General features: G+C 45.7%; 1 protein-coding gene across 3 annotated transcripts in view; it reads right to left on the bottom strand.

Annotated features, from left to right (window-relative positions):
- Nucleotides 1–18,493, bottom strand: part of DPP6 (dipeptidyl peptidase like 6) — a 941,878-nt gene that overhangs the window by 338,577 nt on the left and 584,808 nt on the right. For all 3 annotated transcript variants that reach the window (XM_040464519.1, XM_040464518.1, XM_040464517.1), the window contains exon 3: nucleotides 5,125–5,223. In XM_040464519.1, coding sequence (XP_040320453.1) covers nucleotides 5,125–5,223 — 99 coding nt within the window. The remainder of the gene's footprint in view (nucleotides 1–5,124; nucleotides 5,224–18,493) is intronic.

Genomic DNA, 18,493 nt, shown 5'->3' with positions numbered 1-18,493 from the left:
CCCAGGATGCTGAAATAAAGTCAAGAGAACAGGATGACCCATAGGCGGAGGGAGAAAGTTCACCCAGGTGGAGGGAGTGATCAGTCGTGCTAAACACCGCTAGCCCGTGAAGTAAGCCGAGGTCTGAGAAGTGACCGTGAGATGCAGGTGCCCGGAGGTCAGCGGCAACCGCGCACAGGAGTCTCAGCGGGTGCTGGGGTGGGAAGCCTGACGCCCTCCCATCGGGGAATCCCAGCGCAGCACATCAAGGGATCCACGAGGCTGAGAAGTGCAATGCGGTTAGTGGAGAAGGTGGAAGAACTCTCTCCACTAAGTGAGTATGTGGAGAGACGGCACTATGGCCACCTCGAGGAGGTGCGTGCCTCTTCCTTTGTAGGGGGTGCCTGTTGTTGTGGGGGGTGCTCAGCATGTGCCTCCGGATGTCGTCCATTCTACTGATCCATATGGCTCATCTGGTTGCAACGACTATGTGAGGGCAGAGGATATGAAGGCAGTTGTACCCATCATTTTCAGAAAAGGTAGATTGAAACAAGTCTCTAGCATGAACATGAGTGAGGAGAAATTGAACTCCAACCTGGTAAATTTTCTCCTGATAAATATAGTTTATTAGATTCTAGACTATTAACTCCAATATTTTTAAAAATTCTTTTTAACATTTATTTATTTTTGAGACCGAGAGAGACAGAGCATGAACAGGGGAGGGGCAGAGAGAGAGGGAGACACAGAATCGGAAGCAGGCTCCAGGCTCCGGGCCATCAGCCCAGAGCCCGACGCGGGGCTCGAACTCACGGACCGCGAGATCGTGACCTGAGCTGAAGTCGGACGCTTAACCAACTGAGCCACCCAGGCGCCCCTATTAACTCCAATATTAAGCCCAAGATACATTTGTTAACTTTAGTGGTTAAAACAGCAAGTCCCTTTCTCCATGGGGCATTATACCATTTTCTTTATCACTTAGGTATTCTGTTAGTTCGACACCATGGGAAAAGGGATGCTAGAATAGAGAATTTAAGGGATGGCAAGAATTCTGAAATATTCACAACCTATAGTCTTGGATAGAACACACAATGTAGCTAGTGGGGTTGTGAAAGAACCTGTCTGGACACCGGAGACCTGGGTTCTATCCCATGTAGCACAGTTTATAAAAACCAGAGAGACCTAGGTTCCAGTCCAAATTTTGCTGCTTACTGACATTGATCAAGTCATTTAAACACCCTCAGCCTCAGTTTCCTGAGGAAATAAAATGGAAACAATGGTGGTTGTGAGAACTAAGTGATTTAATATGCGTAAAGCACTTAGCCTTGAGCATAAGATACGGGGAAACCCCAGCAGATGATGATGGTGGTGGTGGTGATAACAATGAAACCAGCGATGATGTGATATGATGTGATGATGATGGTGGTGACGATGGAGGTGATGGTGATGATGGTGATGGTGATGATGATGATGATGAGGGTGATGATGAGGATGGTGATGATGGTGGTCATGATGGTGATGGTGGTGGTGACAATGATGATGATGATGGAGATGATGGTGATGATGACGGTGATGATGAGGGTGATGATGAGGATGGTGATGATGGTGGTCATGATGGTGATGGTGGTGGTGACAATGATGATGATGGAGATGATGGTGATGATGAGGGTGATGATGAAGGTGATGATGAGGATGGTGATGATGGTGATGATGAGGGTGATGATGAGGGTGATGATGAGGGTGATGATGAGGATGGTGATGATGGTGGTGGTGACAATGATGGTGGTGATGGTGATGTGATGGTGATGATGATGATGTGATATGTGACGATGATGTTGGTGATGATGATGAATTAGAGAAGAGGAGCAGACAGAGGAGAAAGGAAGAAGAAATGAAGGAGACTGTAGTTGTGATGGTGGGGATAGACAGTGGTCGTGACAGGGGCAACTCCCAAGTCTACCAGTAAGAAATAGTTCCCTGGACCCGGAACTTTGCCTGCTGCACAACAGGCACTCAGTAAACACTAACTGAATGAAGCAGTGCTCTGATAATTTCTAGAGCTCACCCAGCTCCACATCATTCAATAATCCTGTGAATGTCATAATCTTTCCTGGATCTCAACATTTAAACTTGTGATATTAAAAAAATGAGGGGCACCTGGTTGGCTCAGTCGGTTAAGTGTCCAACTTGGGCTCAGGTCATGGTCTTGTGGTTTGTGGGTTTGAGCCCCACGTCGGGCTCTGTGCTGACAGCTCAGAGACTGGAGCCCATTTCGGATTCTGTGTCTCCCTCTCTCTGCCCCTCTCCCTCTTGCACTCTGTTTCTCTCTCTCTCTCTCTCTCTTTCAAAAATAAACATTAAAGGGGTGCCTGGGTGGCTCAGTCAGTTAAGTGTCCGACTTCAACTCAGGTCATGGTCTTGCTGTTTGTGAGTTCGAGCCCTGTGTCAGGCTCTGTGCTGACAGCTCGAAGCCTGGAGCCTGCTTCAGATTCTATGCCTCTCTCTCTCTCTCTCTCTCTCTCTCTCTCTCCCCCTCCCCCACTCACACTCTGTCTCTCTCTCTCAAAAATAAATAAACATTAAAAAATTTTACAAAAGAATGAATTATTTATGGTAATTGTGAAAAATCAATTATAAACAATCACTGCAAAGCTACTTCATTCATTTTAAGCTACTGAATTTTAGGGAACAGGAAGAAAGGGAATGATCAGGAGGAGAAATGAATGAAAGAATAGTGTAGGGGGGACAGCTAACAGTCACGTGTAGGGAAGAACAATCATGTTCCCTTACACTCTGGATGGTGCCTGGTCTTTGGGGAGACCGGACCACCTGCTTACTATGCAGCAAAACATCAAGCTCAATGTGCACATTTATAAAGGAAGAGCACTCCTAAGAAAGCTCCTGGACACCAAAGCCATGCTTGTTTAGAACTGTAGGTGGTCTTCATGAATAGAATTAACCTGCCAAATAGGCAGGCGGGGCATTTTCTGCTGGGCATGAGGCCACTTCTCAGTTGCTTGTATTAACGCCCAACTTTGTGGATAAGGAAACGTTGGCTTGTTTCCTCCGGCCAGAGAGCCAGCACGCCTCTGGAAGAGCTCACTCATCTGCAGTGTGAATTAGCTCATGAGGTACAAACTCCTTACGACCAACACAGTTCCAGCAGAAACTCACCTGCTATTGTGGCTCCAGATCTCTGCTTACTTATTTTTTATTTTCATTGTTTTGCTTACAGAAAGCTGAGTGAGGACAAGTCAGCAACTATGGGCACCCTAACAAACAGATATAGGTATATTATTTTAGGACTTCACGGAGTCTTTTCAGGGCTCCCTCTGACCTGCTCTGAGCCCCATAACTCTGGTTCTGTGTTCCTCTTCTCCAACTTGTTTTATGCCTAGATTCTGCCTCTCTCCCGACTGTTCTGCCTCTCTCCCTCCCTTCCTTTCTCTCTTCCTTTCTCTCCAGTTGCTTTTCTTCATGACCCATGGAGACTGTCTCTCAGCTAATCTTTGGTTTTCCCATTCAAGGTTTAGCACACTCTAGACTGACATTACAGAGTCTATTCTCTTCTTTCTATAGTTGGTTAACTCCTAGCCATTCTTGAAGACTAAGTTTCCTCACCATCTGTGACATGCCTTCTCTGTGCATTCTGTGTCGGAATCAGCACTGGTCACTCATCGTTTGTTCTGCTTCTCGAATATGGCTTTACACTCATTAAGAAGAGAGTAATCACCTTTCATTCCCAAGATTGGGCACGGAGCATGCTAGTTTCCACCTGCTTATGCCATGGGCAAACACAGACTGAAACCAGGTGCTAGATCTCCCTCAGAACCAAAGACAAAATTACTTCCTTCATCAAACAAAAAGACCCTGGCTCTGTCCATGTTTGGGATTTCTGTGATCACCCCCCCCCCCCCCCCCCACACACACACACCTGCTATTCCCAGCATGCTGCTGTCATTTATCCCCAGTTCCTCTGTAGAAAATACATCCCCTCTGGGATGCATCTACTTCTCTCCATTTTAAACAAGCTAATCTGAGGATCAGACACGAATACTAAGGTCACAGTTGACGACAGAAGAAAAGCTATAGCTCTAGTAGGAGACTAATGGCCAAGAGTTGTTGCTAGTTGATTTTTGAGAGTTTGCGAAGCATGAGAAGCATCTGAGAGGCAGTGTGACAGCAAGAGAGCACAATAACACGGTGTCACTCAACAAGACAGTGGTGGGAAGGGCACTAAATGGGAAGTCAGGAGACAGGCCTCCAAATACATCTGTGGCAACAGTGAGCTCTGTGACCTCAAAAAAAAAAACCCCACTTAACCTCCCTGGTCCTCGTTTATTATAAAAGCCAGATTTGAACTAGACCTCGAGCGTTCCACTAGAAAAGCTCTTTGATCTGAGGATTAATTTTCAAGCGCATCCCATGGAGGCTCCATCAGTGAAAACATCTGCGGAGATAACGGGAGAGGGGCGCGGACTGGACTGCTTCAGGGGAGGGAAGAAAGCCCTCAGAGGATGGTGCAGGTCATTCCCACCTTCCCTCCCATGACTGAGCTCTAAAATGAGCTCAGCCCCAACTAGATGAAATTGATTGTGTCCTGGACCAAAAACTGCATCACGAACGTACTGCCGTTTGCCTCCAATTCTGTTTTGTTGTTTTAAAACTCTCCCCAAGCAAGACACGTAGATTACATCCAGACTGACGTTCCAGAGGAGAATGAATTTAGCTGCAGATGTGCACCAGTCTCCACAGTTCATTGGTGGCACTCGGGAAGAATCCTTGGAGTTCCCTTCGGCCCCTCTATCCAGTGGGGAGTGAAAGCAGGGGCCGTACAACAGGGAATAAAGAACACGGAGAAGGAGGAACGCGCAGCTGTGTCTCTGCCTGTTCCTGTTGCTTAGCAACACCTCCCATCTCCATCTGAGAAATAATGATTCAGGGAGGTGACGCAGAGGACCCATTTCTCATGAAGGCACAGCCCCATTTTACCAGCTACACATTTTCTTAGAATGATAATAAGATGATTATCACAGCAAGATCTCTGCACACCACCTCTACAGCCAGAGAGAGAACGTGACACGCTAGCTACCAAACCCAAACTAGGGAAGAGGAGCTTCCCGTGCACACGCAGGGCTCAGGACTCACCGCTTATCCACTTGGCCTCGGGGTCATGAATTTTGAAATCATCACTGAAGAGATCTTCCACTGTGACCTTCTTCTTCTGAGACAGACTATTATCTTCCGCTAGAAAAGAACATGGCAAATAGTTGAGCCTTTTATTTGTTGGTAGAAAGAGAGGACCATAAAGCATTCTGGTTGCCGTTCATAACTAGTACGTATGGTAAAACATATGCTTTCGACACATAACATAAAGGCTGAACGAAAGCCAGTCACGCTTTTTTTTTTTTTAATTTTTTTTCAAGGTTTATTTATTTTTGGGACAGAGAGAGACAGAGCATGAACGGGGGAGGGGCAGAGAGAGAGGGAGACCCAGAATCGGAAACAGGCTCCAGGCTCTGAGCCATCAGCCCAGAGCCCGACGCGGGGCTCGAACTCACGGACCGTGAGATCGTGACCTGGCTGAAGTCGGACGCTTAACTGACTGCGCCACCCAGGCGCCCCACGCTTTTTGTTTTCAATTAAAATATCAACAGCTGTGGTAAGGAGACCATGATGCAGGAAAATGGCACCCTTTCTCTCCCTCTACTTGAACACATAAATGATCATATTTCTTAGCAACGGAGGTAAACGTTTCAAGACTGATTTATGAACAACAAGGTGGGAATGGTCAAGAGAGGAAGGAACAAATGTCCAGAATGGATCTCAACTTTATTAAATGCCAACTACTGGGAGCACGTTGGGTGCTGGGGATGAAAAGGCAGGTAACATCTCTTAGGTATTTATTCTCCACATGCCTCACTTGTCCCTGGCTGTCTCTGGGCTGCGAATCAGTTCCTGTTCAGACAGGCTCACACCTCAAATGTCTGTGTGCACACTACCAGATTCTGGCTTGCTTCATCTCGATCACTTGGCAGTAAGCACATGAGATGAGCCTTGAAGGTACTAATCTAATATCCATCCCAAGAGGAGATGTTTAGTTAATGGCACCAGTGGGTGAGACTGTAGAAATCTGGCGATGTCTTCGCCAGAGGTTGAAGCCAACAGATTAAACCCACAAGGATAGCACCCCAAACCGCTCTCACTTCTGTTATACTGGTAACATTATTAACCATTTCTGATGTACGTCATCCATCTAGAATTAGGCACTTCCGTTCCTGCCTTCCCGAATAGAAGGTGCCAACTTTTGGGGGCACTTCTCTTGAAGACTTAGAGCCCTCAGCCATTAGTTCTATGTTGTGCTGGTGGGTGCAGCTGTCCTCAGTGCCAACCAAGGTGTTTGGTGTGTGTGCATCCTATGTGAGGTGGTTCCAGATCCATGTTGGTTTTACATTTTCGTGTCTGGTTGTCATGTCTGCCTTTCTTTCCAATTTCTGCCTGTTGAGCCAGCTTCCACTGTGTGGGCTGTCACAGAACATGCCCTCAACAGTGCCCTCTGCCTCTTTTAATTTTCTGTTTCCAGATCTGTGGCAGGTTGGGAAAACAACAAGGATTTTTGTTAGATGACATAACATGAATAAATACCCTCTGAATGAAATCCTCAGAGCTTCTTGTAGGATTCTAGTGCACAGATTGTTTTTTTAATTTTTAAATGTTTATTCATTTTATTTTTGAGAGAGAGCACGTGTGTGCAAGCGGGAAGGGGGGGAGAGAGAGAGAGAGAGAGAGAGAGAGAGAATCTCAAGCAGGCTCTGTGCTGTCAGGGCAGAGCCTGAAGCGGGGCTCAAACCCACGAACCATGATCGAAGCCAAAATCAAGAGTCAGACATTTAACCACCTGAGCCACCCGGGTGCCCCATCTAGCACATAGGTTTTATTACATCTCCTATATGGTTTCTTTCTTTTGGCCTCTTTGGATGTTATCGATTACTGAAGTTGTCAGAAAAGTCATGTGTTACTTTGTGCATTGACTGATTTCTTGAATATCACAGAGGACTAATGTGTGTAAAAGTCTTTCGAAAATTACAGAATGATACCTTTCAAAGTGGCCTTCTCATTAAACCTGAGTGTATGTGGAGCTCTCCCCGGTGCTGAACAAAACATGTTAAACTAAACCCAATTCTCCCCTGTAGGACCTTTCCATCTGCAACTGAAGCAGCCCCGGAAAAAGACACAAATAAGTGCATTTCAGTATGAAAAACAAACAATAAATGAACATTTTAAAGACAACCAGACATCGATCTAGTGAAGTTACACTTTGGTCCAGTGATTAAGAAACATATTTGCAACTAGTTGATGAATAGGTCCTGGAGATCTAATGCACAGTATATGGAATATAGACAATAATCCTGTATTATAAACATAAAAATTGCTTAGGGATTAGATCTTAATTATTCCCACTGAAAAAAATAAATCATAATTTTGTGACCTGACAAAGGTATTAGCGAACTCTTCAAAGGCAATCATATTGCAATATATAAATGTATCCAATCAACAAGTTGCACACTTTAAACTTACACAATGGTACATGTCAACTATATTTCAAAAAAAGATTAAAACAATAAAGCAAAAACTAAGCATAGAAATTTCTGAAGCATATAGTCAGGAAACAAACAGTCCTATTAAAGCTTAAACTTTATCTGAGTAACCTTCGCTACTGTAGGATGATTCTAGCTCACCTTTTGAAGTAACCATGCATCTCATGAGAAGAGAGTAGAAGGCTGCAATTTACACAAACTTTGGGTAAAAGATGAAAAGGTACATAATTCACTTTCTGAAAAATCCCTCTTTTTACAAACCACTGTTCTATTAATCTACAAATGCGTTTCACTTTTTTAAAAACTATTGCTTTGTTTTTAAATTTTTGTAATGTGTACTTATTTTTGGGAGAGAGAGAGAAACAGAGCGTGAGCAGGGGAGGAGCGGAGAGAGAGGGAGACACAGAATCCAAAGCGGGCTCCAGACTCTGAGCTGTCAGCACAGAGCCCGACGCGGGGCTCGAATTCACAAACCGCGAGATCACGACCTGAGCGGAAGTCAGACGCTCAACTGACTGAGTGCCCACTATTGCTTTGTTTTTAAAAGGTTATTTTAACATCATGACTTTTACCTAGGGACGGTTTGTGGTGAAGGCGTTGTGATGTACGCCATGAAACTGCTCTGGTGACACCAGGACACTGGACTCTGTCAGGGATCAGTTCTGACTCCTTAAGATGCTCCCCGCTGGCCTCTCTGGACCTTGATGGCTTGTTCACATATTCGGCTGCTATCTAATGAAATCACTGAGTAGTACTTTGATGCATTTCAAAGATCCTTTGAGGTGGTGACAAGCATGCACGACTGTCACGCCCCAGGAACCAGCCTGAGCCTGAGGAATCACAAGGGAAGACTTTATGGAACTCAGAGAGCCACAATGTTGCAAGAGCGTCAGTGCTGAGAGCAGGGGGGCTGGCCCTGAGGAGGGAGAATGAAATGGGAGGAACTCTGGAGAGAATTCCCCGAGGAAAGCGCCTGCTAGCCCAGATAAAGACACAAAAGAAGAACTTTCGAGCTAGAAGGAGGGCAAGGGCATGAAGGTATCAGTGAATGCGGCATTCTCAGGAAATCGTGTGTGCTGTTGCTGGTGCAGGAGACAGTGTGATGGAAATATTGAGAGACAAAGGCAGAGTCTCTCATTATATTTGATATTCTGAAATTTCACGAGAAAATGTCCACTTGTGGGGAGGCTGGGTGGCTCAGTCGGTTGAGCATCCGGCTCTTGGCTTGGGCTCAGGTCATGATCTCCGGGTTGCTGGGATTAAGCCCCTGGCAGGGCTCTGCGCTGACAATGCGGAGCCTGCTTGGGATTCTCTGTCTCCCTCTCTGTCCCTCCCCCACTCTCACTCTCTCTCTCAAAATAAATAAACATTAAAAATAAGATAAAAAACAAATAACAAAAGAAAGAAAATGTCTACTTGTGGATTTTATTTAAAAATCATGCTTACCACCCAATAACGTTATCAGTCTAAGAATCACTTTCTCCTTATCAGGAAGGCTGTAGTGATGATCTCATTTAATACTATTTCTCCTTCAACCTAGCCCTCCCTTCCAGGGTGCGGGCAGACCCTGTGTGAGAGCTGTGGGGTCCCACCACCACCTCCCTGGTGTTTTCCACATTTTTATTTCTTTGGGGGAATTTGCATGATTTCTTCCTTTCGATTTTTCCATCTTGTTACTGTTTTTAGCATTATTTAGAGAGCTTCATCCTGCAACTGACTTTTAAAATTTCAAACAATTACATTTTAGTTTCTATTATTCCTAAACAGCTCCTTTTCAAGATCATCTACTCTTCTAGTTGTAAGCTCCTCTATCACATTGATAATTTTTTTTAAACCTAAAATGTCATTTTCTGATTGCCCTATTCATTTATATTTCTTTGGACTTAAGTTCTCGTGTGTGTTAAGCTAGTGTTCTGCTTTGTAGGGGATAGTTTCTGGGGGTCCTTGTATTTCTTAGTAGTAAGCTTCTGCCCTGCAAGTGTCCTGGGTCACGAGAGACCCTTGGTGGTGTGGTTGTGGTCAATGTCCTGGGCACTTTGAGGCTCTGTCTGGGCCCCGTGTGGCCATTTGGGCTGGACCTGGGCAGCCCTACGTGGCTGATGTGATTCAAGAGCCTCTGAACACGAACCCAGTTTTCAGGCAGGATGCACTTGTCCCGTCCCTGGCCCCTCACGAACACCAATATCCTAGCCCCTCCTGTTGGATCGGACGTCATTCTCTGCCCCTTGAGGGTGGCAGGAGTTTGGTCTTACTTGGTACTTTAGGTTTTTGCCTGGTCCTTCTTTCGAAGACACCTTTCTGCTCCAGGTATATACAACACTCTTGTTTTTGAGTGCAGCTATGTTTTTATTTATTTTCTCTCATTTCTACTTGTTTCAACCCAAAAGGGAAAGATTTCTGTGCTCAATCTGACATCTTAAACCAGAAGTCAACATGCAAATGGAGATACACAAAGTGGCCCGTGGCTCTTCTGGATTGGCTTTCACCCCTAAGGCAATTTGGGGATGAATTTCATTTAGCCCCAGAGTCAGATGACCACGTAGCACTTGCAAAGCACGTGGCATCCCAGTCAGCTCACCGGCATGCAAAGGCACTCCATAGTCTGTAGTGAGGCTGTTATCTTTATGTAGGTCAGAATATAATGCAAATTTCTCAGGCCCCTTTTCTTTCCTGGTGCTTGTTAAACAGTTATGTTGTTAAGCAGCACAATTACCGGAGAACATTTTGGAATGTTCCTTAGAGATTTTTAAAATTAGAAATAAATTCCACCACCCTACAATGGATTAATGGGAAGCATAACCTCTTGAGGTTTTCAATCACTGCAAACAGAGGTCGGCTGCTGACAAACCCAATTTAGGAACAAAGAAAATCTATGCGATTAGTCAGAGTCTCTTGTTCCTTCTGCTTGTGTTAGAAACTGGAATAACTAACCACTCGAAAAATGCTTGGCAGTCTGGGGAGGACACTGATGGTTTTCACTCTTGATCCTTTAAGAAAGAGGAGGAAGGAAAGCCATGTTACAGAAGGCAGACCTGAGCTACTGAGTGGTTACACGGCTTCTCCGAAGATGTGTGGGGAGTTAGCCAAGCTGCATTAACCACATTTGCAGGGAAATGTGAACACTGACATTATTCACAGATTCCGGCTTACGTACACCTATTCCAGAAGCGGGATGCTAATTAAATTATAAAATACAGAAAACCTCAGGCAGGTAATGCTAATGAGAAAACACTATGTTCTCCAGGTTAAAAAAAAAAAAATCCATAAATAAAGGAAGAGTTTACAAAGCCATTCTTATGGAGGTATTTCCTTCATTGAAAAAACGTAGCCTCCACATCAGAACAACAAGAAGCACAACAACAACGGCCCACGGCGATGTGTGATGTGGCAGGTGTCGCGTGTAGGGTTTTCAAACTCCAAGGAGACAAAGACTGTGGACGGCCGGACACAGCTCCTCGGAGGAGGCAGATCTCAACCTGAGCACAGAGTCAAAGTACCCTGGGTGTTTAGAATAAGTCACTGTGAACACGTGCATGTTATTTCTATAGAAGATGATAATAGTTGTTTGCTTTCATACACACATCAGAAGAACGTGAGGGAATCCCGTCCGTGTTTCAAACTCTGAGCCATTACCTCCCAAGTTCCAATGATACAGCTTTTGCTTCACGGCAAATTCCTGCTGCTTGTTTCATTACTGACGAACCCAATGTGGACAGCTGCTTAGGACAAGGAAAAGACTACGAAAACACGAGCAGCCAGCACGTTAGCTGAGCGGGTGCTCTGCATCGGGCACTAGTAGCTGCTGGAATCAACAGTTCCGGTTAGACTTTTCCTTCTCTTGCAAAGAAGTGCGATCGATGCTATCTACTGGAGATGATACTCCTACTCCCTTGGGATGCTTATCATAATGAAGGAAGAAATGTAGTCATGCTTCACGATCAACAACTTAGAACGATGAAATTTGAACCAGGGAACATGTCTACAGGTTGCAGTATGGATCACGCCCGGAGTCTTAGCGTAACTCGTTGAGGTGGCTTGGATGATGATATTTGGGACTTTGGAGCTGATGAGACTTTGGAACTTGAGTTGATGTTGTAAGCATGGGACTTCTGCAGACCTTAGGGTGGAGAGAACGTGCTTTGTATGTGGGACGGATGTGAATCTTTAAGGGCTGGAGGTCAGACTGTATACGCAAAATAATGGTCCCTAACGATATCCATGAGTACTGGTTATGGACTGAATGGTACCCCTCTCCCATTCATATGCTGAATCTTTAACCCCCATTGTGACTATACCTGGAGATAGAGCCCCAAAAGAGTCATTAAAGTTAGATGAGATCATAAAGATGGGGCTCTATTTCAACAGGACCAGAATCCTTGTAAGGAAAGGGGAAGAGACAGCGGAGGTCTCTCTCCCTCCCTCTCTCTCTCTCTCTCTCTCTCTCTCTGTATGCAGACAAAAAGCAATGTGAGATATAGTGAGAAATTCTGCCAGCCAGAAAGAGAGGTCTCCCTAGAAACCAACTCTGCTGGCATTTGGTCTTGGGCTTAAAGACTCGAGAACTATGAGAAAATAAATTTCTGTTGTTTAAGCCACTTGGTGTGTGGTACTTTATTATGTCAGCCTGAGCCTGCTAACACAACTGATATTTTCAAAATTTTAACTTCCAACTTTTTGTTGCTAGTACACAAAAACACAGCATTTATAGATCTGGTATTCTGTACCCTTTCTTTCTTTTTTAAAAAGTTTATTCACTTATTTTAAGAGAGAGAGAGAGGGAGAGGGGGAGGGAGGGAGGGAGGAAGGAAGAGAATGAATGTGGGAGGGGCAGAGAGAAAGGGAGAAAGAGAGAATCCCAAACAGGCTCCACACTGTCAGCACAGAACCTGACGCAGGGCTTGATTGAACCCATGAACCATGAGATTGTGACCTGAGATGAGACCAAGAGTCAGACGCTCAACCCACTGAGCCACCCAGGTGCCCCATTCTGCAACCTTTCTAAACCGACCCGTTTGTTTGACGAGCACATCCTATATAGGCATTCATTTTGTCTTCAATAAGAAGAGTTTGACTTGTTCCTTTCAAATAGAAATAATCCATTAGAATTGCCAAGAAACTGGTTTGTTGAAGAAAGTCAAGGTCCAAGTAGCAGTAAGGTAAATTGTAGCTACTGATGGGTTTGGAGGAATGAGAGCTCACTTGGCCTCAATGCCTCCCGACAAACCGTGGATGTTTTCAGTGAGTGTTCCATTTTCCAATAAACTTGTTATTGTTTGGTGGAGATTTAGTAACGTGAGAAAGGAGGCTGCAAACATTGCCCAAAGCTTGAGAGGAAGAACGGAAGGTGCCTGGGTGGCCGGGGAGGGGGTGGTCAGGTGGGCAAACTTCCCCAGCTCAGTCAGTGAGAGGTCAAGACATTCCACTTAAGGTCAGAGGAATAAGACACATATACAGAAAGACGTTTTCTTTAAAAAAAATTTTTTTTTAACATTTATTTATTTTTGAGACAGAGAGAGACAGAGCATGAACGGGGGAGGGTCAGAGAGAGGGAGACACAGAATCTGAAACAGGCTCCAGGCTCTGAGCTGTCAGCACAGAGCCCGATGCGGGGCTCAAACCCACGGACCACGAGATCGTGACCTGAGCCGAAGTCAGCCGCTTAACCGACTGAGCCACCCAGGCGCCCCCAGAAAGATGTTTTCATTATGAATTTATGAAAGAACCTTATAAAGGACTTAAAAATAACCTCAAAGGTCTCACAACAGAGTGAAGAGAGGAGGCGGGAGGCACGTAAGTGAGCGACGTTCTTCACTTTACCAGGAGTCATCTGTCAATATAGATAGATAAGCACACAGCCAAGAATCACAGGAATAGGGTGTCCGGGTGGCTCAGTCGGTTGAGTGTCCGACTCTTGGTTTCAGCTCAGGGCATGATCTCACAGTTTGTGAGTTCAAGCCCCGCGTTGGACTCTGTGCTGTGAGTGCGGAGCCTGCTTGGGGTTCTCTCCCTCCTTCTCTCTCTCTCTCTCTCTCTGCCCCTCCCCTGCTCGTTCTCTCTCTCTCTCTCTCTCTCTCAAAAAACAAAATACATAAACTTAAAAAAAAGAATCACAGGAATAAACATCAGAAACACTAAAATCCAAATTGGTAAAATGTAATGAACGGTCTCTAGAGCCTGGTTGTAGAATTGAGAGTCCAAAAAAGAGTATTATTATTAGTTTGATTTCGGTTGAGCATTTACTAGCTTCTCCACCGTCCATTTTTTCTTAATCATTAATGAAGTCACAATCTGATCATAAGCATCCACTCACACCTGAACCCAGCGTCGGCGCTGGCGTGCGTCTTCACGATGCACCAACCCCACAGCCGGCTAATTTAACCTTCCCAGATGGCGGTACAGTTTGCCCTGTGAGCAAAGATGTGCAGTGCTCCCGACAGAGAGACGGTGGCTGGAGCGAGCCCTCACCGGTGCGGCTAGAGGACAGCTGGGGGACCCCAAGGGCCCACGTCCCAGGAGCAAAATGCCATAGACACATTTGGAGGCACACTATTCCAGAAATCCTCATCACCTGCCACACGGAATATAGTTTTGCTACTTGAATTTTATTGGCTTCGCTGACTGATCTGTATTTAACTTGGCTCCTGTCAATTTTACGGGAGCTGTAAGTGGAACTCGCGTCTGTGTCATGCATGTAAGTAAGATAATAGACATCAGTTAAGCCAATGCAGGGGATGGGTGTTGTCCTTTCCTCTCTACATTTTAAAAACTGCAATATATGTCCCCAGAGGTGAATGCATTTCAGTTCCTTCTCTGGTGGCAGAGAGGATGCAGAACCGAAGTCTGAAGCTGAGAGGAGTTGTCAGGAGAGGTGGGGAGGCGGGCAGGAGTCTCCTTGAACCAGGGGAAGGGGGCCACCACCACCGTGGCCCCCCGAGGGTCCAGCACACCTCCTCCTCGCTCCTACCCTCCATGATGCCTGCCTGTAAGAATTTTGCAAGAATGGCAAAAGCATCTATTTCCCTTTGTGTCACTTTCCCGTGGCTGCTGTAACAAAGCACCACGCCTGTGGTGGCTCAGCACGGCGGACGACGGCTCTTTCTCTGCTGTGGAGGCCAGAAGTCTGCAGTCAGTGTCCCTGGACCCAAAGCAAGGTGCCTGGTGGCAGGGCACACTTGTGCGGAGCTCTGGGGGGCGCATCTCTCCTCTGACTCTGCTGGTGACTGTGGGCGCTCCCCGCCTCCTGACCACATCACTGCTGTCCTCGCCTCCCTGGTCCCGCTGCTGTCTCCTCTCTGTCTGTGTCAAATCCTCTCTGCCTCCTTCTCACACAGATACATGTGGTTACATTTAGGACCTGTGGACAATGGAGGAAACCCCGCCCCCCTCATCTCAGGATGCCTAAGGTAACCACCTCTGCACCCTTTCTGCCATATAAGGTAACGTTCCCCGCTTCCAGGGATTAGGACACACACGGAACCTTCAGGGAGCCTTTGTCTCACCTACCAGATCCCTCAAGGCCTTTTCTGCATTTCCAGCTAACCCACTACTTCAGAAGGCATCCTCTGAAAATACGATAATCAGACATTTACTGAATTTTTTTTAAAAAGACACAAAAAGAGGATAGATAAGGACAAAGCAAGGGAGAAAAAGGCGGATTCATCTGAGGCTCTGGAAACTACCTCTTAACCTAATTCCTGGTAATTCTGATACCTTACCTAAAAGCACAGAATTAATTTACAAATAATCTGGAACTTGAGGAATATGAAATAGCCATCTGAGAAAGCCTGTATATACACACGTGTATGTGCTGGTTTTGGTGAAGTGAGAAACAGCATTCGTTCGAACAGGGTTTAAGGTCAAGAGTTCTGCCTCAGAGAGAAGGCAGGCCACTGCAGCCTGGAACTCAATCCTCCTGGGTCCTCTGAAATGCCTGCTTCGTTGTGGGCAATTTGTCTCCGGTTCCCTGATTTTATTCTCCTATCTATTTCTGTGTTCCTAACCTGGACCCGGTAACTCGACTTAAGATTCCTAAATTGCTGCCTTTGGTTCCTGGCTGGCCAGAGTCTTCCGTAAGATAGCAACTCCTAGACTAGCCAGTCCCTTGTAACAGATGGTCCTGAAGGCTCCCCAAATTCACCTGAAATTTACCAAGAGGCTCTCATCCAAACCAGGCAACAGACTAGAGAAAACCAGAGTGTCAGGATAAGACTTATCCTTTTCATTGTTTGTATGCAACCGTGCCTTTAAAATAGGATGCAAAATGCAGCAACGCTTAGAAAAGTGCCCGTTTATGGATAAATGTGCAGGCACATTTGCCTTAGAGTTTTAACACAAGCGTGAATAATAATCTATTGCCATCCCTTAGATAAATGGGTCTTTAGTGCAAGGATTCAATAAATAAGCAAGATGCACTTCACAATCCTACAGCTGATGATGAAAAGTCAAAGTAGAGGCTGTTAAGATTCTCCCAGGGACCTACTTCTCAGGATTTCGGAACCCTGCCACTAACTATAAGGTTAGTAGCAGGGTAAATGACTTCGCTCTTTTATAAGAATCTGGCAGAACGCCCTCTTTTAAGATTTGTTTCCATTAAAAAAAATTTTTTTTACATTTATTTATTTTTGAGAGACAGAGCACAAGTGGGGGAGGGGCAGAGAGAGCCAGAGACACAGAATCCGAAGCAGGCTCCAGGCTCTGAGCTGACAGCACAGAGCCTGATGTGGGGCTCGAACCCACAAACTGTGAGATCATGACCTGAGCCGAAGTCGGACGCTTAACTGACTAAGCCACCCGGGCACCCCAGATTTGTTTCCCTTTAAAGAATGGTTCAAACTCACTGTTCAAGTTCAAGGGATGCAGACTGCATTCGTCAAATATTTCATAAGTCAGTGGGTCCTGTGGTGGCAGACAAGGGTCTGCCTTCCCGGGAACCACTGTATCCTTCCAGGTCTTAGGAATACTTGCTTCCCCAAACCTCTTCCAGCTAAGGGAGGCCAAAGGCCATGTAATACACTTATGGCAACTAAGCTGTCTCCTGGATGGTTGCAGAAAAAGACAGAAGTGTTGGGGCGCCTGGGTGGCCCAGTCGGTTAAGCGTCCGACTTCAGCTCAGGTCATGATCTCGCGGTTCATGAGTTCAAGCCCCGCGTCAGGCATCTGTGCTGACGGCTCGGAGCCTGGAGCCTGTTTCAGATTCTGTGTCTCCCTCTCTCTCTGACCCTCCCCCGTTCATACTCTGTCTCTCTCTGTCTCAAAAATAAATAAACCTTAAAAAAAAATTAAAAAAAAAAAAAGAAAAAGACAGAAGTGCATGAGGCACGTTCTGGGATTTTCCCTTCTTTCCTGTGATGGTAGGAGATGTGTTGTGAGAAGCCGCTGTGGTCACTCCACCAGCACACTCACACTAGCAGCAGAGATCTCTGAGCCAGGGAGCCATCCTGGGACTGGCCACTCCTAGACCTCTTTTATGAAACAGTACAATACCTACGGTTTGAATTATTTTAGTTAGATATTCTGTTGGGGACAGAAGTACTGAGATACATTGTAACTTCTGGGTTCTGGATAAACGCTCAGGCTGATCCCAACGTGGCCCATGGATGGGCTGACCTGGTACATGAGCTTCCTGCGGTGCATCCAAATGTTTATGAGTACCTATACACCCTTTCCCAATGATAAGATAATTTATGGTTTTATCAGATTCTGAAAACAGGTACAACGTATAAGTTGTTACAGATGACAGAAGCCGTTAGAGTATAATCACAAATCCAGAGCCTGGACTTCCAGACCCTCCCAATTTGCCACCACCCCACCCCTTCAGCCTAACTCTTGACATCCCTTATGTCCCTCCATGGCTTCCAAGCCAGACACCCTCTGTCCAGAGAGATGCCCAGCAGGCTTTATTATGGCTCGTGGGGACCTCCCTTCTTAGATTACCATCATTTCTATTGTACCCGTCTTTCAAGTTCCCCATCTTCCAAAAAATCTTCCACGAATGCTTCCTGCCCTCCCCGATCTCTCCTATACTCTGGGCTGTCATAATAAATATTATCTGCACTATCCCAGTAGAGAACTTAGTTTCGCTTGACATTAACAGATTATCTTTAATCCGAAAGGACAGCAGCAAAAACAAGTATCTATTTCATGAGCAGAGCAGACACTGTTCTCCCAATCAGCCAGCTGGCAGGTGGGTGCGAAGAGACACAGAGGAATCTAGAAACAGAACTACAGATGCCCAAGTGCGAGTGAAGGATACTAGATCACATAACTTGGGTGTCCTATGACAGGACACTTGGTCGTAGTCACACACAACAGATGAGCTCTGACAAGACTGGATTTGGGGGATGAGTTGAATACAGGAAGGAGAAAAGAGAAAATGTCTGGATGGGGCGCCTGAGTGGCTCAGTTGGTTAAGCATCTGACTCTTGATTTTGGCTCACGTTTTGATCTCATGGTTTGCGAGTTCAAGCCCCACACTGGGCTCTGTGCTGACAGTGCGAAGCCTGCTTGGGGTTCTCTCTCCCTTCTCTCTCTACCTCTTCTGGTGTCCTCTCTCTTTCTCTCAAAATAAATAAATAAACTTAAAAAAAAGGAAAGAAAATGCCTAGAAGACATGACCAAACTACCTATTTTTTTTAATTTCTAATATTTTTGTTTTTGAGAGAGAGAGAGACAGAGAGACAGGGTACGAGCAGGGGAGGAACAGAGAGAGAGGGAGACACAGAATCCAAAGCAGGCTCCAGACTCCAAGCTGTCAGCACAGAGACTGATGTGGGGCTCAAACCCACAAACCGTGAGATCATGACCTGAGCTGAAGTTGGACGCTTAACCACCTGAGCCACCCGGGCACCCCTGGACCACCTATTTCTATAACAATCTATAAGAAACAATAAGATGTACGTTACTTGTTATGATACATACAT

This window comes from Herpailurus yagouaroundi, unplaced genomic scaffold (assembly GCF_014898765.1).
Source record: "Herpailurus yagouaroundi ecotype Mexico unplaced genomic scaffold, PumYag 483, whole genome shotgun sequence".
Classification (NCBI taxonomy): domain Eukaryota; kingdom Metazoa; phylum Chordata; class Mammalia; order Carnivora; family Felidae; genus Herpailurus; species Herpailurus yagouaroundi.
The sequence above is the reverse complement of the archived record's forward strand: the minus strand, read 5'-3'. Positions and strand labels throughout refer to the sequence as shown.